We start from the raw sequence: 26,111 nt of genomic DNA on the forward strand, positions 1-26,111 counted from the left end.
TACTGAATCTCAATGCAAGCGGTGTCACTACAGTACCTGGTTCGAATCCAGGCTGTATTACATCCGGCTGTGATTGGGAGTACAATTGGCCCAGGAATTGGAAAGGGTAGGCCGTCATTGTAAATAAGAATTTGTTCTTAACTGACTTGCCTAGTTAAATAAAATAATGATCTCATTATCAGCTGTTGTCAAACACACGTGAGCCTGGAAATATGATTATCTTTCTCAAAAGTAACATAACATTCTGGCATTTAAAGCATACTCATTTTTTTGTAATTGCACTTGCTATAAAACGTTCTATTTTCGCATACCTAAAAATGCCTTCTACTTAGAACTCTAGTATGGGTATTTCGACACGGCCAGTGTCTTCTTTATTGGACTTTTCTTCCACAACACAGGGAAGGTGACTCCAGCATTTATTTTTAATGGCCGTGGGAAGCAGTCTGGGCCTAAAGGTGAGCAGGAAGATGACAGACATTCCAATCAGACAGAGAACAGGTACGATAAACAGCAGGATGTACCAGTACACAGACTCCCCCTCACCACCGCCACATATTAGGGAGTCTATAAGCACCACTCTGTGTGTCCTTCTGGTCAGATCCAGACATGAAATATCTGAGAGGTCCATGATAGTGACAGTTTTTGACCTCTCGAGCGTCCTGTACCAGTCCAACTGGCAGCAGTTGAAAGTGTTTCCGTTGAGAAAAACAGTGTGGAGTTTCGTGGCTAACACGTTAGCCTGAGCTGAGGGGACGGTGGTCAGTTTGTTGTCCCTCAGGTCCAGCAGCCTCAGCTCCAGACGTTGCAGGGAAGCAGGGAGCTGAGTAAGAGAGTTTCGGGAAATGTTCAAAGACTTCAAGTGGCGGAAAGGAGAGAAGTCAAAGTGTCTCAGGCCTGTGTTTCCCAATCCTAGATGGTGTAAAGTTCTGCTGAGGTCTATTATCGATCTGGGCCCGATGACAAGTTCTGGGTTGTTAGACAGCTCCAGGTGTGTTAGGGGCGTCCCTACGAACGCTGATGATGGCAGCCTCCCCAGGTTGCACCCTGATAGGCGGAGATGTCTCAGAGAAATTATGTTTCTCCAAACGACACAGTCCGATTGGTTACCCCCACCCATGCCCCCACCCCCTGCCTCAAGGGGGCACACGCCAACTCTGTTGTAGCTAATATCCACAGAGCTGATGCTGGTGAGAGAGGACAACAGCTGAGCAGGTAGACTCTGCAGGTCATTCTGGCTCAGGTTCAGGAAGCTCAGGTTGCCTAGCTTCCTCAAACTAACTTGGTCGGCGTGGAGCTCTGTCAACCTATTGTTGCTCACGTCCAATTCGTACAACGTCCCCGGCAGCTTTTCCAGAGTTAGATTCAAGACCTCAAGACAGTTTGTCCACATCCTGAGTCTGGTCAGGCTTGGCATTTTGCTGATGAACCCTTGGGGGAAGTAGCCCACCTGATTTCCACTCAGATCCAGCAGGTCTAGAGAGGAGATGTCCCCATGCAGGCTCTCATCCCACAACTTGGCCGTGACGTTGCTCATGTTGCCCCTCAGGTTGTAGAACTGGACACTGGTTTTCCAGTTGGGGTAGGCAGCGGTGTCCGCCAGGTGTTCGTAGAAGCTCACCCTGTTCTGGGACAGATGGAGGTTCCTCAGGCGGCTGTGGGTGGGCAGAAAGGGGAAGAAGAGGAGGTTGTTGTCTGTGAGATCCAGGGTCTCCAGCTGGAAGACTTCCTGGAGGTCCTGGTTGGCTATGAACCACTCAATGGCATTGTGACTGGCGTTGAGGACCACCAGCTGGGTCATGTGGAAGTGCACCAGGCAGGGCAGGTAGTTGAAGGCCAGGTTGAGTCTCTGGAGCTTGTGCAGGTGATCGAAGGACCCGTCAATCTCAAACAGCATGTTCCTCTGCAAGTCCAGCTCTCTGAGCTGGTGGAGGTCGCTGAAGGAGCTTTCGTCCAGCCTCAGCAGGAGGTTCCTGGAAAGGTTGAGGTACTCCAGGGACGTCATGTTCTGGAGGAGGACGGAGACCATGTCCTCTGTAAGCTGGTTTTCTGACAGATCCAGAACTCTGAGTCTAGACAAGGTGAGCAGCGCCAGGCTAGTTTGCTGGTATCCAACATGAAGGTTATTGGCAGCTAAATGAAGGCTCTCTAGATGAGGTGAGTTGTGAAAGAGCTTGGACCCCGCCGTCTCCAAGCGGTTGTCTGCACAGCTTAGAGTACGAAGGGAGACGTAGCGGGAGAGGGCGTCATCTTGTAGGGTCTGAATGTGGTTATGGTTCAGGTGGAGGTCCTCTATGCTGTCAGGTAGGCCCCCAGGTACAGATGAGAGCTCACTGTTGCTACAGAGAGCAGTCTTTTGGGTCTGTAAAGGAGATGAAAAAAAGAGAAATTTAAGTGTATGCAAGAGAAATACTTTATTTTAGAAATACAATATAAAATACTTTATTTTATACGATAAAACACTTTGAACAGCAAAGGGGGAAAAAAGCTTAATACCACATATCAGACCAGAGAGTATATGAGGGTATAAATGTATTACATGTATGCAGGAGTTGAAACTCTGAGAACCAGCAGTGATGAAAAAGTACACAATTGTCATACTTGAGTAAAAGTAAAGATACCTTAATAGAAAATGACTCAAGTAAAAGTGAAAGGCACCCAGTAAAATACCACTTGAGTAAAAGTCTCAAAGTATCTGGCTTTAAATATACTTAAGAACAGTGGTGGGAAAAGTACTCAATTGTCATACTTGAGAAAAGTATGTGTAAATGCTATACATCAAATTACTTGAATTAAAGCAAACCAGACAGCATGACTTTCTTGTTTTTTTCTCATTTATAGACAGACAGGGGCACACTCCAACACTCAGACATAATTTTGAATCGCAGTATTTGTGTTTAGTGAGACTGCCAGATCAGAGGCTGTAGGAATGACCATGTGTTATGTTGATAGGTGCATGAATTGGACAATAGTTCTGTCCTGCCGGAGTATTCTAAATGTAACAAGTACTTTTCGGTGTTAGGGAAAATGTAAAAGTTGTCAAAAATATAAATAGTAAAGTACAGATACCCCCCAAAAAATACTTAAGTAGTACTTTAAAGTATTTTGACTTCAGTACTTTACACCACTGAGAACCAGGAGCAGTTTCCACTATAGCATCACCTTTGTGGTAACGTGCGCAGTCTCTTCCCCTCAACCCTGTGTATGCAAATGTCATCAGAGGCACTTTTTACACCTTTCACTGAGAACCACAAGCTCTGAAGTTCAACATTCAAAGGGACTTTCTTTACCTCGTTTTTTTTTTTGTGTATTTTTGTTGTTATATTTGTTCTAATGAGCTTGTCCAAGAAGTTTAGCGCTTACCAGTCTGCAGGGGCTGTGGTGAGGGTGGCAGAAGGCAGGCATCAGGAGGCTCCACAGGGGCCAGAGGGTTAGACAGAGCAGGGTAGGGGAGGAGGCCGTGGATGAGCATCTTAACATCCTGGCTGTGGAAGAGAGAGAAGGACAGCAGGAGAGAAGTGAGACTGTCAAAAGGATAGGGCAGAGAGACGTCTACAATGTGGGCAGAGAGACGTCATGGTTAATACACGCCAGACATTACAATACCAACGTAGTCTCTAGCCCATTCAAATATAATAAAAGTATATCTTGAGCATCTGAGCAGTCCGCAATCATTTAACCTTGATAAAACATTCAATTAATTATTTTCATACGGTATTATCATAACCATATCAAATACCATCCATTCTATCAAATCTATGTAGCACACTATTCACCGTTGGAAATATGTGTTATATAATCATTTACATGTTATCCTATGGACACTACTGTTGTAATCAAATAAGCAAATTATTAATAATCTATAATGTACTTCTAAAACCTTTTATAATCTATACTTTAACTAATATTTTACCAAAATACAATATTTACATGGGTTGTTCCACAAAATTAGTACCTTTTACATCCCTTTAATATTACATTTTTAAAGTAGAAATTGTGCACAAATATTGAATTTTAAAAGCTTGTTTTATTAAATGAAGTGCCATTTAAATATAGACCACATGGAAAATTCTATAAATCACATTTTTAATATTAAAGAATACTTTCTAAAGTGCCCGAATTCTGCATTTTGACATGTCCCTCTGTGTCCCTCTATGACTTCTAAAGGGATTTCAACCCACTTTAACGCCAACATTTCTCCAAATTTTCACTATCATTGTAAAGCTGTAGTTATTTTCTTCTTTAAAAAAATTAATTTCTGGTTATTATTATTTATTTAATGTGATTTTTAGTAAATAATTTGAAGGTAAAAACAACCTGTCCCTCATTTTAAAGTCAACCCAGTTACAGGAACTAAACTCTGGTTTTAATATGCTGAAACTATTCCTTTTTAAATATTTCTTATTTACTTACTTAACATGTTATAGTCAAACCCTAGTGTAAAAACTGGTTCTACTCTTTTTGGTCATTTTGTGGTGGAAAACTGAGCGGGTCGATTAAATGTATGCCTGATTTAAGATTTCATCTTCAACTCTGTTAAGGTCAACTCTGTTAAGGTCAACTCTGTTAAGGTCAACTCTGTTAAGGTCATCCTCTTGAGATGGAAAAACATGTTTTTTTATTAAGTTGCACATGTGCACATTTATTAAGTTGCACACTTAGGGGTCATGGTGAAGAGAAAAAAAACAGCCAGGCTAATCTGTTCCCTCTGTTTTTCTTATCCATTCCCTCAGATGTTTTATTCATTCCCTTGTTTTTTTTGTATAGCCTATCTCTAGGCCTAAAGACAGAATTCTCCATATGTATGCTACCTTGACGGTCCTACTTGGCCTATAACATATTGCAGCCTGACTGAGGCGTGGCCCTGAGGTGGGCTAGGCGTGGCCCCGTAAATTGGAGAATTTATCATTTTTCAAACACCTGAAACAGCTTTTTTCTTGCAATCAATAACCATAATTATTATGCTTATTTCTGTGTCAAAAATATGTTTCTTTTTCTGCGTACAGTATCTAAGCCTACCTCTTGAGCTGTCTGTAGCATCCTGATTGGTGGTTATTGCTTGCTTTTCTAAAGTCTAACAACCTTGCCAGTTAAGATACACTGAACATAAATATAAAACGCAACATGCAACAATTTCAAAGATTTTACTGAGTTACAGTTCATATAAGAAAATGAGTCAATTTAAATAAATTCATTATAGGCCCTAATCTATGGATTTCACATGACTGGGAATACAGACTGGGAATACAGATATGCATCTGTTGGTTACAGATATCTTCTTTTTTTTTGTAGGGGCGTGGATCAGAATCTGGTGTGACACGTCCTTCACATAGAGTTGATCAGGATGTTGATTGTGGCCTGTGGAATGTTGTCCCACTCCTCTTCAATGGCTGTGCGAAGTTACTGGATGTTGGCAGGAACTGGAACACGCTGTCGTACACGTCGATTCAGAGCCTCCCAAAATATGCTCAATAGGTGTCATTTCTGGTGAGTATGCAGGCCATGGAAGAACTAGGGCATTTTCAGCTCCAGGAATTGTGTACAGATCCTTGCGACATGGGGCCGTGCATTATCATGCTGAAACATGAGGTGATGGCGGAGGATGAATGGCACGACAATGGACCTCAGGATCTTGTCACGGTATCTCTGTGCATTCAAACTGCCATCGATAAAATGCAATTGTATTTGTTGCCAATAGTTTATGCCCGCCCATACCATAACCCCACCGCCACCTTGGGGCACTCTGTTCACAATGTTGACATCAGCAAACCGTTCGACCACACAACACCATAAACGTTGTCTGCCATCTGCCCGGTACAGTTGAAACCAGGATTCATGACCTGACTTCTCCAGCGTGCCAGTGGACATCGAAGGTGAGCATTTGCCCACTGAAGTTGGTTAAGATTCCGAACTGCAGTCAGGTCAAGACCCTGGTGAGGACGACGAGCATGCAGATGAGCTTCCCTGTGACAGTTTCTGACAGTTTGTGCAAACCCACAGTTTCATCATCTGTCCGAGTGGCTGGTCTCAAACGATCCTGCAGGTGAAGAAGCCGGATGTGGAGGTCCTGGGCTGGCGTGGTTGTGAGGTCCTGGGCTGGTCTGAGGTTGTGAGGCCGGTTTGTGTGTATTGCCAAATTCTCTAAAACGATGTTGGAGGCGGCTTATTTTAGAAAAATTAACACTACATTCTCTGGCAACAGCTCTGGTGGGCATTACTGCAGTCAGCATACCAATTGCACACTCCCTCAAAACTTGAGACATATGTGGTATTGTGTGGCATTGTGACAAAACTGCACATTTTAGAGTGGCCTGTTATTGTCCCCAGCACAAGGTGCACCTGTGTAAGGATCCTGCTGTTTAATCAGCTTCTTGATTTGCCACACCTGTCAGGTGGATGGATTATCTTGACAAAAGAGAAACGCTCACTAACAGGAATGTAAACAAATGTGTGCACAACATTTGTGAGATTTTTTATTTTTTTTTGTGCCTATGTATCATTTCTGGGATCTTTTAAATTGGAAAATGTGCAGACATCAGAAACAAAGCATCCACGTCTCAAGGATAAACCAGATTTTAATTTTATTGATTTTATTGATGATTTTTTTTTATTAAAAAAAAAAGTGTTTACCAAACAAACAAAAATACTGAACAATCATTTCCCTGACGAGTTTACTGATGGCTTCATACCACCTGATAACATGTCCAAGGGCCCCTTTGACTATAGGTGAAAAGCTGGTCATTCCCTCAGTCATGGATGCTTGCCGAGAGGGTTTTGGCCCAACCGCTGCTACAAAGATCAGAGAAATCCCACTTTCCAATGACACTGTCACGCAAAGAATCCAGGATATGGCAGATGATGTTGAATCACACGCAGGTTTTAGACAGAGCCCGCACATCAAATTGTTTTTTGCAATGCAATTCGATGAGACTACTGACATTTCAAATGCCGCATCTTGTATATATTTGCTACATATATGAAGGTAGTCCTTGTTGCAGTTGCCTCAGAACACAATTGCAGGTGAAATATTCTGTGTTCTAAACAAGTGTGTGGGCGGCAGGTAGCCTAGTGGTTAAGCGCATTGGGTCAGTAACTAAAATGTTGATGGTTCGAAACCCCAAGCCAACTAGGCAAAATAGCTGTTGATGTGCTCTTGAGCAAGGCACTTAACTGCTCCTGTGAGTCGCTCTGGATAAGCGCCTCTGCTAAATGACTAAACTAAAAAGGGACATGGATTACAACGGGGATGTTGTATTGGGATCTGTAGGCCACCCAACAAGACTGCTGCTCAACCTATCCAAGCGTGACATTTTCCAAGCGAACGATAAAATTGACAAAAAAAAAAAAAAAGCTTGTCACAGGTTCTTGATAAAAATCTATTGGAGCTGTCCTGTGACTGAGGCCTGCACGCTTGTTTTAATGTTCAGCAGCGGGTAATACCCGCAACTCTGCAAGATGGCAGTGCAGACATTAATCTCCTTTCATTATGTGAGACCAGTTGGTCTCTTGCTACAATAAAATCTAAATGTCGCAACACACTAGCTGTTGAAAACTCCTTGACACCTCTGAGGTGTCCCTGGCACCAACAAGTTTGAGAGTTAAAGTTAGGCCTATGCTATAGGAAGATCATGCTACCTATTTGACATTCTACTGTCCATAGATTTTGTCAGATAATTCCTTCCCGTCACCACCCGCTATCTCAGTGCCAGTGAAGAGATTGTGTGTTAAGTAAATTAGAACCAGGGCTCAAATTGAGGGGGTATGTGAGGGTATGCCAGGTTATTGTGGCTTTTGTTAAAGAAAATGTCTGAAATATATTGAATATATAAATATATAGGCCTGCCCTTCGTTAGCTAAAGATTTAGAAGAAAATTAACAATGGATCTGATTAAATAAAGATACGCTTTTGTCCAGAATGCTTTATGCTAGAGACAAGCTGTAGAATGTTGAGGAAAGACGTGACTCCAGGACATATGGAATATATTTGGTTTGTCTCTGACATTCAGAGGCTGCAACACAACATTCTATAGCTGAGGACGAGACAACACATTCACTTTGCTTGGCAGGTAGTGATTCTGTTCCTATCGACTGACATTCGACATTTCATCAGGTTATAAAACAACATATTGACTCTAAATCAGTCAGAAGCAAGCCAGGTAGCCTAAGGAAGGGAAAGTAATGATTTAGGCTATAGTTATTTTAAGGCCTGCCATTTAAGAAACCAATTGTGAAGCAGTTGTGACAGCCTACAGGAGCACTCGGCATTTCAACAACACAACATCAGCACTTCAAATACATGACTATAAATGTAGCATTTATGCTGTATAAAATGACATTTAAAACAATTATTAGTTAGCATGAAATAATAATTAAACGAAAAATGCCGTATTAGGCTATACAGTTATTCTAAAATTCCTTTGAATTCCCTTTTAGAATCACGACATTGGCCAGTCTTTGGTTTGAGGATCATGTGGTGAGCTTTGCATGCCTAGTTTGTTCATTTAGCCTTGCAGATGCTCTTAAAGTCCCATGCCCCAATCACAGTGAACACAAATCTATTATGTAACAACAATATCATGGAATAAAATTTAATACATTTGAAAATAATAGCTTCCCAAATGAAAAAACGTTACAAGTGCATACTGGAGGATATGTGGCTGCTGTGTTAAACAATGAATGGCTTTTTCTCTAAATTATTGACGATCAGATATGTCAGTTGTAACTTTAGTACTGATCCAAACTTAGACTATCCTCCTTCCTAACAATATCCTGTATAGATATCAACACGTCTCCGGTACTGTAGCATTCGCTCATTCGTAGTCATCCTCGTGGTATTAAAAAATAATTCTGCATTTATAAAATACTCGTTTTTCTCAGACCGCAAATAATTTTATTTATTTAACTAGGCAAGTCAGTTCAGAACAAATTCTTATTTACAATGACAGCCTAGGAACAGTGGGTTAACTGCCTTGTTCAGGGGCAGAACGACAGATTTTTCAGTATGGATAAAAACCCGAGGGAACGGTTACCCTGGCTGTTTTTTCTCCACCATGACCCATAAGGAGCTCCATAACAGAATGTTTAAAAAACTAATCTCCAAGTTACATTACTCAAAAGGCAACCAATTGGTGGAAAGACCCACATATTAAATATCTGAACAAGCACTACTTATAGTGAAGCAAACAAATCAATAATAATTTATAAGCACTTTATAAGCGATTGACAAATCCAGTGAATTGGTATAGACTGTATTAGGATATTTTAAGCTACAAAGTAACATTCCTTGACCTAAGAGCATGAATGACAATAACCTCAACGTTAAACTTTCTGTTCTGAAATTACAAGCATGTAGTGAGAAGAGTGCCAGTTTGCGTTGATGTTATTTATAGATTAGTTTGCTACATGCTGAGTGTAGATCCATCACACGCAGGTAGGAAGGTGTACAGTGCACCATGCATCCAATACTTACGCTGGTGGTTAGATGTGGGTCCTTCAAGCCACTGTCGGTTGAGCTGTTGACCATATCTCCGGTTGGGTGCGATGCAGCGCTGGTCGGTCGAGTGGTGTGTGATCTCTACACAGCAGAGCCGTGAAATTAGTATTTGCGGAAGCAGGCTAGCAACGGAAATCAGTCACATGGACAAGATTATACATATAGGTTCACATGCCTAGGTCAGAGACATGTTCTATATTACATTAAACATTGGAACGAGAAGCTTCACTACATTGTATAATATGCATGTCATCCATACCAGTGCACATAGTACATCACGCTCAACTTAGTGTTATTTGCCGATAAAGGTTTACATCAAATACAACTTTCTCACCCATCCATTTCTATGTGAGAATTCTAAGTTAAAATACTTTTTTTTTTAACGTTTTTTTCTTCTTCAAAATAGCAACGTGAAGCACTTCACCCTCTCACGAAAAAGCCTGGTACATTGGCATTTGTCATTCACATCACCATTTGTGTAGGCTTCTCTTGTCTACCACAAAAACCCAGTGAGAAAACGCCTTTCTCACCCCTCACTCGCCTACTCCCGTTTCTGATCATCAGATAGTAGAGAGAGGAAACCACTCAACACTCACACCCTTCCTGCCTAGCTGACACTTGTGCAACAGTAAAGAGAAAAATCGGCTTTTCTTGACAATGAAGTGTGTCAACTACACTAACACTATTAAACATATTCAACCAGCCCTCTCATTTATGATGAACCTTTGGAAGAGAGAAACAGCTTTTTTTTTTCCCCCAGACACATACAAACACAGAAAGGTAATTATTTTTAATTTCTGTGGCCTACCACAGCATAGTGTTGTGTATTCTCCTCTAGTTCTGGAAATACAATAGGGAATTAGAATCAGGAAGTGATGGAGATGCCATTGCATGGGTGATCTGTTGGGGCTTCCTTCTTGTTTTCATGCTATGAGGCCTCTCCTCTCATCCTCATTTCTGACTTTACTACGGGATCGGCAGCTGAAGCCAGATTCATGGTCACTTTAATTTAAGCAGCATTCATTGATCAGAGGTTTAACCTTGCTTCAAATATTCGACTTGGATCTCCTCTCTTTCAAAATTCCATTTAGTAAAAGTATTATGCCTTGTGTTTTAAAAACAGTACAGAGACATCCCTCATGCTCCCTCCTCAAGAGTGTGCACGAGTAGCATTGAGGTAGAACACCGCTGACATTCTAAGCTTTCATGTGGTTATAACACACACACACCCAGGAAACCGGTTGACAAACTAGTACATTATAATCAAACTATAAATCAGAAACCTGCTTTAAGCTAACCGAGGGCATCTGAGAATGCCTACAGACTGACACTCTCCCGTAGTTCATTCAGCCCACAAACACCAAATGTACTTTATGAGAAAGGCAGACAAAACAAAGGATTTGATTGTAGAATAAGGGAGATAATATAGACATTGAAAGGTGGAAGCCTCGAAGCAGATACGTAAAAGCTAAATAAAGAGCAGTGATACTATCAAGGGCAGTGTGCGGGTTTCTTCTTCGTTCTTATCTTATTCAACTGTTACCATGCACTTGCAACAAAAGACAGCTCAGATGTTCGAGTGCCTTTTGATTAAGGAAGTAAATAAAATACAGGCCTATTAAAAATGTTTCAGTAGGTGGTTCTTTTTTATATAACATAGACAAAGCAATGATTGCCCTCTTGTGGAAGCATTATGAAACAATCAGACTGACACCAGGTAGCCTTTATTTGAAGCTTCCATGAGCTCTTCAATAGTACCACGGATTAAAACCTATAAATAAATATCATGAAATACTAGGACTAATACCACCACAATTAAAATGGATGCACAAAGGGTAATGTAGTCCCCGGACTTCTGCTCTCCTATACAATGTATCTGAAGAGAGGAGATGTTTCAGTTATACTGCAACGCATGCGCATGATTAGCTAGCTTTGCTACTGATGAAGTCTTTCCTGGCTTTAATGGTCAGTTGGCTAAAAAGTGTTCCATACTGCATGTAGTCCTCTGAAAGGGTCAAGGGTCAATCACTCCACTGTTCCCCCTCATGGCAGTTACACTTGTGCTCTAGAAATGTTACAGCTTTACATTTCCACATCTACAATATTCTCATGATGATGACTTGTTCCTCTATCATACGATGAGGTTTCTTTACATATTTGCCACAGTTCATATTTGGTTTGGCCTCATAGGAACAGACATACAACCAACCGCATGTACGGGATTCAGCAGTGTTGTTACTTCATAAAATAACATTTAAAAAAAGTCAAGTCCTCCCATACTGTAAATAAAATGGTCCAGCAGCTAGTGGATAACATTCATGTTGAGACAGAAAACCCTCTGGTCCACACCCACCTCCCCTCTTGTCCATCAACGATCACTAGCATCCATGCCGATTTTAGGTTCCACTCCAGTGGTTGTGGAATGTTAGTTTAGAGTCTTCTCGGGTGCCAACCATCAGTCATTATCCTTGGCACATCTGATATGGCACCGGCTGGTCTTGTGGTAGTGCTACCCATCCAGAGGCTTGCCCAGGTAGACCATGGTCACCTCAGTGTTGCCATAGACAGCTGAGACGGCCGGGAAGAGGCAGGCTTTCGGAAGCCCTCGGAAGGCCACTCCCAGGAACTCAAAGCCTCTCTCAAAGGCCAGGGTTTTGTTATCCATATCCAGAATTACTCGGATCCTCTCCCCGATCTGTGGACGCACACCATTACACTAGAAAGTAATATAACAGTAAGTAACAGCTACAATACAGAGAATGGCTTCACTTTCAAGCTACAATTAATACATGCTTACTGTTATGAGAACTCCTAATTTAAAGGTAGCGTTCTTCTTGACATACATCCTACTGCACAGGCATAACTCATCCCATAAATAAATATCAATCTAATATTTCAACTAGAAACACTTCATTGAGACGGTTCATCAGCCTTAAACAATGGCTCAGAGCTTTAATAGGACATTTCCATTCATGTATTCAGATGTATCTATACCTCTGTGTGCAGCTCACCCCGTAGTGACGTCCCTGAACTCTGCAGCTCACCCCGTAGTGACAACGTCCCTGAACTCTGCAGCTCACCCCGTAGTGACCATGTCCCTGAACTCTGCAGCTCACCCCGTAGTGACAACGTCCCTGAACCCTGCAGCTCACCCCGTAGTGACAACGTCCCTGAACCCTGCAGCTCACCCCGTAGTGACAACGTCCCTGAACCCTGCAGCTCACCCCGTAGTGACAACGTCCCTGAACTCTGCAGCTCACCCCGTAGTGACAACACCCCTGAACTCTGCAGCTCACCCCGTAGTGACAACGTCCCTGAACCCTGCAGCTCACCCCGTAGTGACAACGTCCCTGAACTCTGCAGCTCACCCCGTAGTGACAACGTCCCTGAACTCTGCAGCTCACCCCGTAGTGACAACACCCCTGAACTCTGCAGCTCACCCCGTACTGACAACGTCCCTGAACTCTGCAGCTCACCCCGTACTGACAACGTCCCTGAACTCTGCAGCTCACCCCGTACTGACAATGTCCCTGAACTCTGCAGCTCACCCCGTACTGACAATGTCCCTGAACTCTGCAGCTCACCCCGTAGTGACAACGTCCCTGAACTCTGCAGCTCACCCCGTAGTGACAACGTCCCTGAACTCTGCAGCTCACCCCGTAGTGACAACGTCCATGAACTCTGCAGCTCACCCCGTAGTGACAACATCCCTGAACTCTGCAGCTCACCCCGTAGTGACAACGTCCCTGAACTCTGCAGCTCACCCCGTAGTGACAACACCCCTGAACTCTGCAGCTCACCCCGTAGTGACAACACCCCTGAACCCTGCAGCTCACCCCGTAGTGACAACGTCCCTGAACCCTGCAGCTCACCCCGTAGTGACAACGTCCCTGAACCCTGCAGCTCACCCCGTACTGACAACGTCCCTGAACTCTGCAGCTCACCCCGTACTGACAACGTCCCTGAACTCTGCAGCTCACCCCGTACTGACAACGTCCCTGAACTCTGCAGCTCACCCCGTACTGACAACGTCCCTGAACTCTGCAGCTCACCCCGTAGTGACAACGTCCCTGAACTCTGCAGCTCACCCCGTAGTGACAACGTCCCTGAACTCTGCAGCTCACCCCGTAGTGACAACACCCCTGAACTCTGCAGCTCACCCCGTAGTGACAACACCCCTGAACCCTGCAGCTCACCCCGTAGTGACAACGTCCCTGAACCCTGCAGCTCACCCCGTAGTGACAACGTCCCTGAACCCTGCAGCTCACCCCGTACTGACAACGTCCCTGAATTCTGCAGCTCACCCCGTACTGACAACGTCCCTGAACTCTGCAGCTCACCCCGTACTGACAACGTCCCTGAACTCTGCAGCTCACCCCGTACTGACAACGTCCCTGAACTCTGCAGCTCACCCCGTAGTGACAACGTCCCTGAACTCTGCAGCTCACCCCGTAGTGACAACGTCCCTGAACTCTGCAGCTCACCCCGTAGTGACAACGTCCATGAACTCTGCAGCTCACCCCGTAGTGACAACATCCCTGAACTCTGCAGCTCACCCCGTAGTGACAACGTCCCTGAACTCTGCAGCTCACCCCGTAGTGACAACGTCCATGAACTTCAGCACTAAACTCGCTGTTTAGATGGCATTTTTCTGATGCTAAATATTTGCTACGGTGTAGTGATGAATACGACCCACGAGAAACACGTTGCTAACCTACCTGGTATTTGGGAGCGTTGTTGCATTGTGGGAAGTTCCCGTTGACCTCCCCATTGTGGAGCAGGTTGTTATCCACCAGGTTCCAGCCCCAGCTCTGGTCGTCAGTACCCAGGAGGGCCACGTAACCCTGGCATTGCATGGCAGCACGCTTGGTGGCAATGCCGATCACCGCCACGGTCCCTAGGGGCCCCTCCCACCAGATCTCCCAGGCATGGCGGCCCTCAGAGAACCCAATCTTGCCGCGGGCTCCGTCTGTGCTCTGGGCGATGGGGTTGCGGTGAAGGGTGAAGCCGTTCTTCTTCACGTAGACGTTACGTGAACAGTCGTGGGAACTCAGAGCGTGCTGGTATGACTTGAGCTTCAGGAGAGGAGAAGACAGGAGAGTAGGCAGACAAAGATGGGTCAGGGTTTTGAAGAGGATCAACACATCCATCCATCCATCCATCCATCCATCCATGTAATTGATCAAAAATGGCTGGTGCATCTCGATGAATTGAGAGCAAATGATGAGGTCTGAATCAACATATGTACCAGCAACCAGAGATCATAGCTATACTATTTCACTTACATTATCTCATTCAGGAAAGTATTGCATCATGCTCATGTATCTTATTGAATGCAGACGTCGAATAAACAGGGCGTGTGCAGACCGCTAGACACTAGTCTATGCATGACAGAGTGTGACTAATAACGTTGATGAGTAGGCGGTCTGATTGAATGGCAAGCTAACATGTGTGCTGAAAGTGGGTGCGTGAGTTATTCATTGTGGTATAATCTGGATTGAAATCATACAAGTCTGTAACAATAGCTATAGGCCTTCACGATGATTTTCAAATAGTAAACAAACGTTAGCATATATAGCTTACCTTTCCCTTGTAGGTTGGCAGATTGCAGAGAATATCGGAGCGCAGTGCCTCTTCACTGAGAGAGCGAGCGCACAGACTCCGCCACACCTCGCTGTTCTCGTCGGCTAGGCAGTTGTTCCAATGCCAGCACACCAACGAGCACCGCATTAGATCATACAAATCCAGATAAGAGAACACATGTTCAAGAACCCGACTGGGTAGCCTGCCTGCTATTCCCACACCTCCGCCGGCTGCGACGAAGGAGTTCCCGGCAGAGCTACAACTGGCAGCGGCTGCGCCGATGCAAGACTGCGCCCCTCCGGCGGCCGCTCCCGACATATTTGTCTAGTTGAGGACGCCGACAGATAAATTGTGTTTTACAGCATAAATTCCTAACTAAAATGAATTAAAACGGACCATTTTTAACAATACGAGCCTAAATCACGGCGGTGGTATTGTTCTGCATGTATTTCCATGGACCCACCCCGGGTTGGTAAAGTGAGAAGCGAAATCTAGTCAAGGTCCCGGAAATGTTTGTACAGAAATTGATAAATCATGCATTTCTAAATTAATATAAATTCATATTTATTCGGATTCACAATCTTTAATTCTAAAAAAGGGGACGGAGATAATCGCATAAATAACTTTTTGTCTGGAAAATGATAATAGGTGCATTTTACTTTGTGTTCCTGTTAGGACCTTTGTCTGCCCCTTACAGCTGATCTACAGTCAGATTTGATTTTTACCCTCCAGCCAGCCTAGAGTCCAAACTGAAGATTGAAATATGGTTTCCTGATCCTAGATCTGTGTACAGATTCAACTTCCATTACGGGGATGGTTGTAAATTGTCATTGACAGATAGAAAATAGGTGAATGCAAGAATGCTTCTTCTTTCAGATTTGATTGCAGTTATTTTTTAGGAACAACGTATTGTTGAGCAATACCAACACGATCCAACACCAACAAAAAAGGTCCAATATTATATATTCTACAAATTCATAATGCATTGAAACACCCCCATAGCTATTATTTATGACAGATGATGCTTATGCATTAGTATATTTACTCTATTACATAAATGATATAATAGCGTATAACATGTTAATACATACGCTGTCCGAGAAGCATTGCCCAGAGACAGCAAAGTGAAAGTCACCTTTTATTGCAGTACGACATCACGTGACATGGGCACAATGGAGACTCACTACACCCGGAAGTGACGCCGGTTGCTGGAGAATTTTTGTGCGCAGTGAGTCAAGCAGTAAAGAACAGCGTCAATCAGAAACAGTGAGAACAAAAATACAAATAACCAAAAGTAAACATCTGAGCCTAAGAACAACAGTCGGAAACGGAGAAATTACAACCGTAAGTAACGTTTACAACTATTCCTAATATTACAATTGGTATCTGTTGTTAAACCAGTTGCCAAGATTGACAATAATGAAGAGGTGGTTGAAGGGTGAATGGGACAGCCAGTATTAAGTACAAGGAGAGAGATGCGACTGAAGCCCCAACGCAATGCCACCCCGCGGCCCTTGTTGTTGTGGAGCTACTGCATCGCCCGTTGAGAAACGCATATTAGTTAGTTAGCTTCCATAGTTAAAAGCTCCATTGGAATTTGTCAGCACAGAAGCACAAGAATATAATGTCACTGTTAACATGTACCGTAATGTGTTGAATTGTAGCTAGCTGCCCTATCGTTAATCGATAAACGTCCATGTCCATGACTGCGACCAGGGGGTCCCATACTCTAAATGTGTCAAGTGAAAGAAAAGGCGGCACATGATGGCTAATTAGGATTTAGGAAAAACATTAATCTGTGTATGTACTAGCTAACTGCTCAGGGCTGCCAACTTTTGAAGAGGGCTTGGACTGACATTTATTACTATGTGTGTACCCCCCTAGCACAACTGTTACTGTTTTTAAGCAAATTTACTACAATTCTACGTATTTTGACATGGCTTAGTTCTATGACCAGGGTGGAATTTGTTTGAATAAAAATCACAGGTCAGGTGTATTCAGGATGCTCTGAACATTACACGAACACTCATTTTTGGGGGGTATGAAATCTAAATGTGATATTTCATTTTTTAAATTTTTTTTTATACATTTGCAAACATGTCTAAAAAAACTGGTTTTGCTTTGACATTATGGGGTGTTGTGTGTAGTTGTCCATTTTAGAATAAGGCTGTAATGTAACAAAATGTGGAAAAAGTGAAGGGGTCTGAATACTTTCTGAATGCACTGTACTATAGTTAGCTATTGCGGCTAGTTTAACTGGTTTGCTAGCTAGCTACCTTCTTCTCACAGTTTTGTTTGTGAAGCTATAATGATTCAGATCATGAGTCATGACATAGCATTGCATCCTCCTCGACAAGCAATACGTTATGTGACAGCAAAGGTTTTGTTTTTAACAGTGGTGTAAAGTACTTCAGTAAAATTACTTGAAAGTACTACTTAAGTAGGTTTCTGGGGTATCTGTACTTTGCTTTACTATTTATATGTTTGACTAATTTTACTTTTACTTCTCTACATTCCTAAAGACAATAATGTACTTTTTAGAGGTCGACCGATTATGATTTTTCAACGCCGATACCGATTATTGGAGGGCCAAAAAAGCCCATACCGATTAGTCGGCCGATTATTATTATGTTTTTTTCCCCCATATATATATATATATATATATATATATATATATATATATATATATATATATATATATATATATGTATGTACGTGTACACACAGACACACAGCTCTGAAATGACAACGATACTGAAGAGTCTGCTTAGGAGACAAATACTCTCAACTGTTTGAATAATAAAAATAGAGTTTAAGTTACCTGTGATGAATGCTGAAAACAAAAACTGTAATTTCTATATGCAGGAAATCCTATTTTAATAATGGGCACGGTAAGAATTGACTACCAAAGTGCGAGTCATAATTCCCATGACACCTTCTAGCAAAACCTGAAAAGCGGTTCCTTCATTTATTCCATAGGATATTTTTAGATTAACTTAAGGTCTGTGTTTGGTTTAGGCTTACACCACCTTGCCAATTTTATAACTGTGTAGATATCCATAGGATATAACTCTGATCAATATAAGCGAAGATAAAACATTTTGTAGAGTGGATTTATGAAAATATGTTGACAAACGTTACCTAGTGAGATTTACACGGGTATCAAAACGCCGAGGCGGTTTAAGCACAAAACACAGACCTTATTTGAAGTAGATCAAGACATTCTCTATGGAAGACATGAACGGTAAAATAACGAAGGAACCCCTTTCAAGTTCAGCCGCAAGTTATTACAGGAATTATGACGCGTCGACTATTTCTCTCTAAACCATATACCTTTGACTATTACGAGCCTGCTGCTGCCTACCACCGCTCAGTCAGACTGCTCTATCAAATATCAAATCATAGACTTAACTATAATATAATAAACCTTAGGTCATTAATATGGTCATATCCGGAAACTATCATCTCAAACATTATTCTTTCAGTGACATACGGAACCGTTCCGTATTTTATCTAACGGGTGGCATCCATAAGTCTAAATATTCCTTTTACATCGCACAACCTACAATGTTATTTCATAGTTCCGTAAAATTCTGGCAAATTAGTTCGCAACGAGCCAGATTCTGTATACCCTGATTCAGCGTGCAAAGAACGCAAGAGAACTGACACAATTTCACCTGGTTAATATTGCCTGCTAACCTGGATTTCTTTTAGCTAAATATGCAGGTTTAAAAATATATACTTCTGTGTATTGATTTTAAGAAAGGCATTGATGTTTATGGTTAGTTACAGTCGTGCAACGATTGCGCTTTTGTTAAATCATCCCCGTTTGGCGAAGTCTGCTGTCTTTGTTAGGAAGAAATAGTCTTCACAGTTCGCAACAAGCCAGGCGGCCCAAACTGCTGCATATACCCTGACTCTGTTTGCAAGAGAAGTGACACATTTTCCCTAGTTAAAAGAAATTCATGTTAGCAGGCAATATTAACTAAATATGCAGGTTTAAAAATATATACTTGTGTATTGATTTTAAGAAAGGCATTGATGTTGATGGTTAGGTACTTTTTCGCGAATGCGCACCACATCGATTATATGCAAAGCAGGACAGGCTAGATAAACTAGTAATATCATAAACCATGTGTAGTTAACTAGTGTTTATGATTGATTGATTGTTTATTTTATAAGATAAGTTTAATGCTAGCTAGCAACTTACCTTGGCAATGTAAAGCAGGTGGTTAGAGCGTTGGGCTAGTTAACGTAAGGTTGCATCCCCGAGCTGACAAGGTAAAAATCTGTCGTCCTGCCCCTGAACAAGGCAGTTAACCCACTGTTCCTAGGCCGGCATTGTAAATAAGAATGTGTTCTTAACTGACTTGCCGAGTTAAATAAAATGTTAAATAAAGGTTTTAAATAAAATAATACATAATAAAAAAAATAGAGAAATCGGTGGCCAAAAATACCGATTATGATTGTTAAGAAAACTTGAAATCGGCCCTAATTAATCGGTCGACCTCTAGTACTTTTTACTCCATACATTTTCCATGACACCCAAAAGTACTCAAATCAAATGTTATTGTTCACATACACATATTTAGCAGATGTTATTGCGGGTGTAGCGAAATGCTCGTTACATTTTGAATGCTTTACGGGACAGGAAAATTGTCTAATTCACACACTCATCAAGAAAACATCCCTTGTCATCCCTACTTTCTATGTTCTGGCGGACTCACTAAACACATGGTTTTCTTTATATAAGGAATTTGAAAAGATTTATACATTTGATACTTAAGTATATTTTAGCAACTGCATTTACTTTTAATACTTAAGTATATTTAAAACCAAATACTTTTACTCAAGTAGTATTTTAATGGCTGACTTTTACTAGAGTCATTTTCTATGAAGGTATCTTTACTTTTACTCAAGTATGACAATTGGCTACTTTTTCCAAAAATGTTTTTTAATGAAGAACATATCAGATTTTGTATCTAACATTAACATAACAATATAATGTTTGCTTCTTGTCTTGGTTGTTGCAGTATCTGAACAGTGTGCATTATGAACCCAGTGTACTGCCCTGCACCAACAGGGGTTCCCTATGCCAATCAAAAGGGACATTTAGTAGGATACCCAGGTAGGCAGAGAGCCCTTTAACCAGTTTGTGAGCCTGTAGTGTTTACACAGTTTTATACATTTTTTCTTGGGTCTTCTCTAAATGTCTGTCTGATGCTTCTGAACTTCACTTGTATGACCTATGACCTCCTAGCTGGATTCCCTGTGGGGTATGCAGCCTCCCCTGCCTATGCTCCCAACATGTACCACCCTGGAGCCAATCACCCAGCCTTCCCCACAGGTAAGGTAACAGTCCCTCCCAGAGCTGCATGTAAGCCTGCCCTTGTACAGTCAGTGCATCCATTTTTAGTGTGTGATTTCTGTGGGAATTGATCCCCCAGCCTCACCGGGGGGTGTATTTAATACGCAGATTCTGTTGCAAAACGTTTCTTGAACGGAGGCAAATGGAAGGAAATGGGGACCTACCTGAATTTATCCAATAGAAACTCATGTTTTGCTCTGTTTGCTTCCATTTGGTTTTTAAACGGTAAACGGTTTCCATAATAAATACATACCCCCCCCCCCCCCCAGGGGGTTTAATCATTAGTCCAAACCGTTGCAATTGAGTTTCCATTGGACAAATTCAGGTACGTCCCTCTCCGTTCCATTTGGTTCTGTTTGGTTCCTAGTGAGTACACCCCCCAGCTGAACGCATCAGTTAGGCAGGAACGTGCAGCCGGTCATGGCACCGTTGCATCCCAATACACTACTGAAGGCTTAATCCTGACTTGAATTGAATCAGTCTAACTCAATCGCAGTCTTTGTACGTAGTGTATCAGCAGCTTTCAGCGGTTGCCTCTGTGTTGTGACTCTGTGCACCATGGTTTCATCACCTTTAGCTAAACATGGAGAACCAGACAGCTCTCAGGAGAGATGATTGAATTCAGCCGAATGTTTCTGCCTCTCGTCTTGTTTTCCAGCTACACATATTTTGCCGTTGACTGAAACTTCCCTCTTTTGTGTTGTACAGATTCAGAAAGGAGTCAGACAATAGTCAGTCCCTTTACAAGCCCTTAGGACAAAGGCCAAGCCTGATGTGTTGTTTGTTTTTGTTCCTGTTAAAATGTGTAATTCCCCAGATGATATCTCTGAAATGTCTCATATAGGTTACGCTCCAGGCACTCCTTTTAAAATGTCCTGCTCGCCCACCACGGGGGCTGTCCCACCTTACTCCTCGTCACCCAACCCCTACAATGGAGCAGTATACCCTGTGAGAAGCACCTACCCCCAACAGAACCCCTACGCACAGGTCAGTCAGTCCGTTAGTTCATCTACAGACTACTGCAACATATCCAATCAACCTTTACCATCGGAAGTAGTACAACGTAACCAATTTTTTTTTTTTTGCTTATTTGCTGTACTTGCAGAACTGTACTAAACAAAAATATAAACGCAACATGTAAAGTGTTGGTTTCATGAGCTGAATTGAAAGATCCCAGATATTTCCATACTGTGCATGAATTTGTTAGCATCCCTGTTAGCGAGCATTTCTCCTATGCCAAGCCGTAACAGTTTGAACCTGGCGCGGTACATCACACAGTTCCATGGTTAGTGCAGGAAGTAGACGAGGGTATAGCCTGCTATTGGACACTATTCTCCCTATTATAATTCTATGTACGCTAATCTTCCAGTGTTACCGTGAGTTAAATAACTGAATGTGGTAATTTTCCGAATGAATCAAACCACCATTTTCTTTCTTTTCTGCGTAAAGGCTCTCCAAAGCTTAAAAAACACACACACATACATATATATATATATATATATATATATATATATATATAGTATTTTTTTTAAATATGAATTTTTATTAAGACAATACAATACGAATGTGCGCTCCCATCAGTGGGTGCCCTCGACTCCCACCCGCCCCGAGACGCCGGAAGGGCCAAGTCCCTGCCCCCAGCCCAAAGGGTTTCATCAATACTTTCCTAAACCTAAATAATCTACAAGATCAGAGTATTTTTTTAAAAATTAAATGTATTCAGAGCGCGCAAGGTAGCCACTCCTGCAGAGTGCATTACGCGACTGAATAAGTTAAGTCTGAATACCAAATACTGAGAAGTGCGTCAGAAAGGCAGACATTTCCTAGGTCTGAATCGGTTCCATACACATTAGCTTGCTGCATATTGCTGCTGTAGTTGTACTTGGCTCAATGTGGCGCTGACGGGAGATCTCTCTCTCTCTGAGGTACTGACGTGAGAGCTCTCTCTCTCTGAGGTACTGACGTGAGTTCTCTCTCTCTCTCTGAGGCACTGACGTGAGTTCTCTCTCTCTCTCTGGGGTACTGACGTGATCTCTCTCTCTCTCTGAGGTACTGACGTGAGATCTCTCTCTCTCTCTCTCTCTGAGGCACTGACGTGAGATCTCTCTCTCTCTGAGGCACTGACGTGAGATCTCTCTCTCTCTCTGAGGCACTGACGTGAGATCTCTCTCTCTCTGAGGCACTGACGTGAGATCTCTCTCTCTGAGGCACTGATGTGAGATCTCTCTCTCTCTCTCTCTGAGGCACTGACGTGAGTTCTCTCTCTCTCTCTCTCTGAGGCACTGACTTTATCTCTCACTCTCTCTCAGCATCAAGGCACTTACTACACACAGCCACTGTACGCAGCCCCGCCCCATGTCATACATCACACTACAGTGGTTCAGCCCAATGGGATGCCAGCAGCCATGTATGCCCCGCCCATGCACCACCCACCTCGCCCCCACAATGGCGTTGCCATGGGGATGGTAGCAGGGACCACTATGGCCATGTCAGCTGGTGAGTTCCAATATTTTCCTCTTTTTTTTTTTATACTATCCTGTCTCTACACAGCGTACAAATCTTTGACATGGATGAAGAAATGGTTTTGCTCTTGTCTCACCTCCCTCCCTTCTACAGGAACATTGTTGACGCACTCCCCGAATCCCCTCGCCCCCCACCAAGTCCCGATGCCCACATACCGACACCCAGGCACACCCACCTATAGCTATGTGCCCCCCCAGTGGTGAAGTGATGGCACTGTGAGTAGTGAATGCGTCCTCCGTGTTCCCCATTTCATGCTCTCTCTGGTCAATCTGCCTGGGACAAACACCGAACACATGGATATACAATAGCATAGAAAACTGATCATTCTATAGTTATAAAATCACTTTTTTTTACTCTTACGGCAGGAAAATGCAGGAAGGGTGGCCTACTTGTTACCATTTTAAAGGGTTGTCAAACATGTTGGGAAAATTTGGCAGTGGTCAATAGCTGCATGTCAATAGAAGTACATTTTATGTGTAGGAAAACAATCGATATTACTGTGTATTAAATCAACTTTTCCTCTGCTTCTCTGTTCAGGTCAGAAGATGGTAGATATGCATTGACACTCCCGTCCAGTATTCTACAGCTGATGATGATGATGATGATGATGATGACCCCCTTCAGCTGTTCTTCCTTCCTTTTTCTAGGCATGATGTGAATCTGAATCCTAACCATACATCAACAGGTCTCTTCAGAACGGGATGAAGAGAATCTTCCCACTCCTGACTATTCCTGTTTGGAATAACGCTATCCCAGAATCCTTCACTCACTCTGCTGCATATCTTCCGTCAGATGGCCACTGGAAGTCTCCTCCATGCAAACTTGTGTTTTGTGGACTGTCTTTAGAAATGTGTAGTTAACTATTAAGTGGTTAAAAGAGAGTTTGGATGAGTTTTTATTTTTGGGATCCATATCAAGGTGTGTGTGCGTGCGTGTGTGTGTGTATGCTAAATAATGCTCGCTCAATCTACCTGAGACATGCAAAATCAAAAAGAAAACGATTGAATCTAAAGGAACTAAGAATAAGAACTGCAATTTTTTTATCACTGATGTCGTGTCTTAATTTGAAACCTTAAATAAGAGGAAAAAAAGTTTGTTTCAAACAAACAATCTTAAAGATGGAATCCACAGTAGGTGGGAAACGCTGCCACTAGCTGCTCCACCACTGTTATTGTTTTAGTTGCAAAGCTGCACGGTAAAAAAATAAATGTGCAGTATGTTTTGTGTTCCTCTATTGCTCGTGTCAGAGGGGGAACAACAGTGTTGGTTGTTTTGCAGTAACGTCTTTGTGGTAATATCACAAACGGATTTGGCTGTTTCACCATTAACGATTCCAGCTTTAGAATTACTACACAAGCCGTGCAGATTTTTGTTTGACTTGTTGCTGGCACAGTATTATTTTTCTAGATGAAGCTGTGTCAACATTTTGTCTGTTGGATTTTTTTTTTGTAGTTTGGGAAAGTGGGGCTTTTTTTGTTTGTTTTGTGCCTCTGTGTCCATTCCAACACTAAACCATTCTCCACACTCTTTGCCCATTGGAAGATTTTGTGGACACAGAGATCCATGTAGAAGTTCCAACGGTCTTAGACAGATAATTTCCTTTCCCTTGGACCATTGTCCTAAGATCCCCTACATCATGACAGCAGAATGATACAGACCTGTCGTGACGTGATCTATTGCTGGTTGCAAAGGAAAGGAATCTATTTACAACTACTTGGACTCAGTCCTGCAGACAATGAGTGATTGTGTATAATTCTGTTTTCAGAGGTTTAAAATACTGAAACCGTTGCACATACAGATGTATGTATTTATGTATGTATGCTTGTTTGTATGTATCATACCTGAACATGTCTACAGATTACTTTCTGTCATTGGTTTGGGTTTAACCACACCAAGAGCCACAAACTTTTAAAATCAATGTTAACCTGAGACATTTTCAACAGGTTTGAAACTTTATTAAATTATTAAATGTATTATAATTTTCTAAGCACTACTGGAAGAAAATACACATTAAATTCTTATTTGAGACACTGTTTTAAGGAAGCCAGAACTTAACTGACGTGAGATGTCTCTCTCAAGATACCTCAAGAACCCAGAACTCACCTATTATATCATTGTCTGAGTCACTCGTCTATGTTGCCTATCTAATCTAAGTCACCTCAGTTACTGAATCTGTTTTGTAATGTCTTATGTGTTTTTGGGTTGTCGAGAAAGACTACAAAATAAATACTATTATGAGAATTGTCAAGGTTTTTTATTTAACCATTTCATTGAATCATGTCACCTGCACATCTTTGGGGATCCAAGGATGATATGGTGTTAAGGTGATTTACGATAACACCGAGCTATGGGGTCTGAGGTGATTTACGATAACACCGAGCTATGGGGTCGAGGTGATGTGGTTTTTTAAGGTGATTTACGATAACACCGAGCTATGGGGTCGAGGTGATGTGGTTTTTTAAGGTGATTTACGATAACACCGAGCTATGGGGTCGAGGTGATGTGGTTTTTTAAAGGTGATTTACGATAACACCGAGCTATGGGGTGCGAGGTGATACGGTGTCTTAAGGTTGATTTACGATAACACCGAGCTATGGGATACGGTGTTTTAAGGTGATTTACGATAACACCGAGCTATGGGGTCCGAGGTGTTAAGGTGATTTACGATAACACCGAGCTATGTCCTCTGAAGCCTATGTCTACTTGCCCCAGGTGGATGCCTTTGTTTGAGGCTCGTCCCGTCTGATAAATGTCCAGCAGATGGACCTTACGTCTTAGATATCTACCTTCAGCATCACTGCATTGTATGAACGTGATGATCATGGTAATACTATTTTGTGGGAATATATATACTAAATGCCCAGCTACAGTGTCTAGGGAAAGTCTACAAACCACTTATACAGTCTTCACATTTTGCTGTCTTAAAATGTAATCTAAAAAGGGTTTGAATTTCATTTTTTTCCCTATAGAGCTACACCATTTACTACTACTGCATGTTCAAAGTGAAAGAAAGTTCTAGACCATATTCCAAATGAATGAAACGCAAAAAAAACGAAGATGTCTTTTTGTGGATGTCTTCGCACCCCAGAGTTAATAGATGGTGTAACACTTTTGTCAGCCAATAAGCCTTGTATTTAAATTAAATGT

General features: G+C 42.3%; 3 protein-coding genes across 7 annotated transcripts; 1 reads left to right on the top strand and 2 right to left on the bottom strand.

Annotated features, from left to right (window-relative positions):
- Window positions 1–265: 265 nt before the first annotated feature.
- On the bottom strand, window positions 266–10,268 carry LOC115195360 (transforming growth factor beta activator LRRC33). Of its 2 annotated transcripts, none has more exons than XM_029755147.1 (4): window positions 9,825–10,268; window positions 9,467–9,571; window positions 3,361–3,482; window positions 266–2,359 (listed from the first exon to the last, which is right to left on the bottom strand). In XM_029755147.1, the coding sequence occupies exons 1-4, from the start codon at window positions 9,826–9,828 to the stop codon at window positions 329–331; spliced, it is 2,262 nt and encodes a 753-aa protein (XP_029611007.1). In that variant the 5' UTR covers window positions 9,829–10,268; the 3' UTR covers window positions 266–328. The 2 variants fall into 2 exon arrangements, with proteins under 2 accessions (XP_029611007.1, XP_029611006.1); XM_029755146.1 differs by having other exon boundaries at window positions 9,750–10,268.
- A 929-nt stretch (window positions 10,269–11,197) lies between these two features.
- LOC115195361 (F-box/SPRY domain-containing protein 1) lies at window positions 11,198–15,546 on the bottom strand. Of its 2 annotated transcripts, none has more exons than XM_029755149.1 (3): window positions 15,074–15,546; window positions 14,209–14,565; window positions 11,198–12,185 (listed from the first exon to the last, which is right to left on the bottom strand). In XM_029755149.1, the coding sequence occupies exons 1-3, from the start codon at window positions 15,389–15,391 to the stop codon at window positions 12,000–12,002; spliced, it is 861 nt and encodes a 286-aa protein (XP_029611009.1). In that variant the 5' UTR covers window positions 15,392–15,546; the 3' UTR covers window positions 11,198–11,999. The 2 variants fall into 2 exon arrangements, with proteins under 2 accessions (XP_029611009.1, XP_029611008.1); XM_029755148.1 differs by having other exon boundaries at window positions 11,198–12,206; window positions 15,074–15,545.
- A 135-nt stretch (window positions 15,547–15,681) lies between these two features.
- On the top strand, window positions 15,682–25,205 carry fam168b (family with sequence similarity 168 member B). 3 transcript variants are annotated; one of them, XM_029755151.1, is made up of 9 exons: window positions 15,683–16,023; window positions 16,221–16,417; window positions 20,107–20,201; window positions 20,334–20,420; window positions 21,286–21,428; window positions 22,751–22,937; window positions 23,058–23,179; window positions 23,502–23,512; window positions 23,612–25,205. In XM_029755151.1, the coding sequence occupies exons 3-7, from the start codon at window positions 20,126–20,128 to the stop codon at window positions 23,165–23,167; spliced, it is 603 nt and encodes a 200-aa protein (XP_029611011.1). In that variant the 5' UTR covers window positions 15,683–16,023; window positions 16,221–16,417; window positions 20,107–20,125; the 3' UTR covers window positions 23,168–23,179; window positions 23,502–23,512; window positions 23,612–25,205. The 3 variants fall into 3 exon arrangements, with proteins under 3 accessions (XP_029611012.1, XP_029611011.1, XP_029611010.1); XM_029755152.1 differs by lacking the exon at window positions 23,502–23,512 and having other exon boundaries at window positions 15,682–16,023; XM_029755150.1 differs by having other exon boundaries at window positions 23,502–25,205.
- The last annotated feature ends 906 nt before the right edge of the window (window positions 25,206–26,111 follow it).

This window comes from Salmo trutta, chromosome 6, assembly GCF_901001165.1.
Source record: "Salmo trutta chromosome 6, fSalTru1.1, whole genome shotgun sequence".
Taxonomy (NCBI): domain Eukaryota; kingdom Metazoa; phylum Chordata; class Actinopteri; order Salmoniformes; family Salmonidae; genus Salmo; species Salmo trutta.

Excerpts from the sequence above, each read along its gene's own strand:
- LOC115195360 (XM_029755146.1), bottom strand. Across the intron at positions 3,483-9,466 it reads ACCCACATCTAACCACCAGC|CCAGGATGTTAAGATGCTCA; the intron begins GTAAGTATTGGA and ends TCTCTTCCACAG. Across the intron at positions 2,360-3,360 it reads ACCACAGCCCCTGCAGACTG|ACCCAAAAGACTGCTCTCTG; the intron begins GTAAGCGCTAAA and ends TCTCCTTTACAG.
- LOC115195361 (XM_029755148.1), bottom strand. The coding sequence starts at position 15,391 with ATGTCGGGAGCGGCCGCCGGAGGGGCGCAGTCTTGCATCGGCGCAGCC. Across the intron at positions 14,566-15,073 it reads TGCCAACCTACAAGGGAAAG|CTCAAGTCATACCAGCACGC; the intron begins GTAAGCTATATA and ends CCTCTCCTGAAG. Across the intron at positions 12,207-14,208 it reads ACAACGCTCCCAAATACCAG|TGTAATGGTGTGCGTCCACA; the intron begins GTAGGTTAGCAA and ends ATTACTTTCTAG.
- fam168b (XM_029755152.1), top strand. The coding sequence starts at position 20,126 with ATGAACCCAGTGTACTGCCCTGCACCAACAGGGGTTCCCTATGCCAAT. Across the intron at positions 20,421-21,285 it reads TCACCCAGCCTTCCCCACAG|GTTACGCTCCAGGCACTCCT; the intron begins GTAAGGTAACAG and ends TGTCTCATATAG. Across the intron at positions 22,938-23,057 it reads CACTATGGCCATGTCAGCTG|GAACATTGTTGACGCACTCC; the intron begins GTGAGTTCCAAT and ends TCCCTTCTACAG.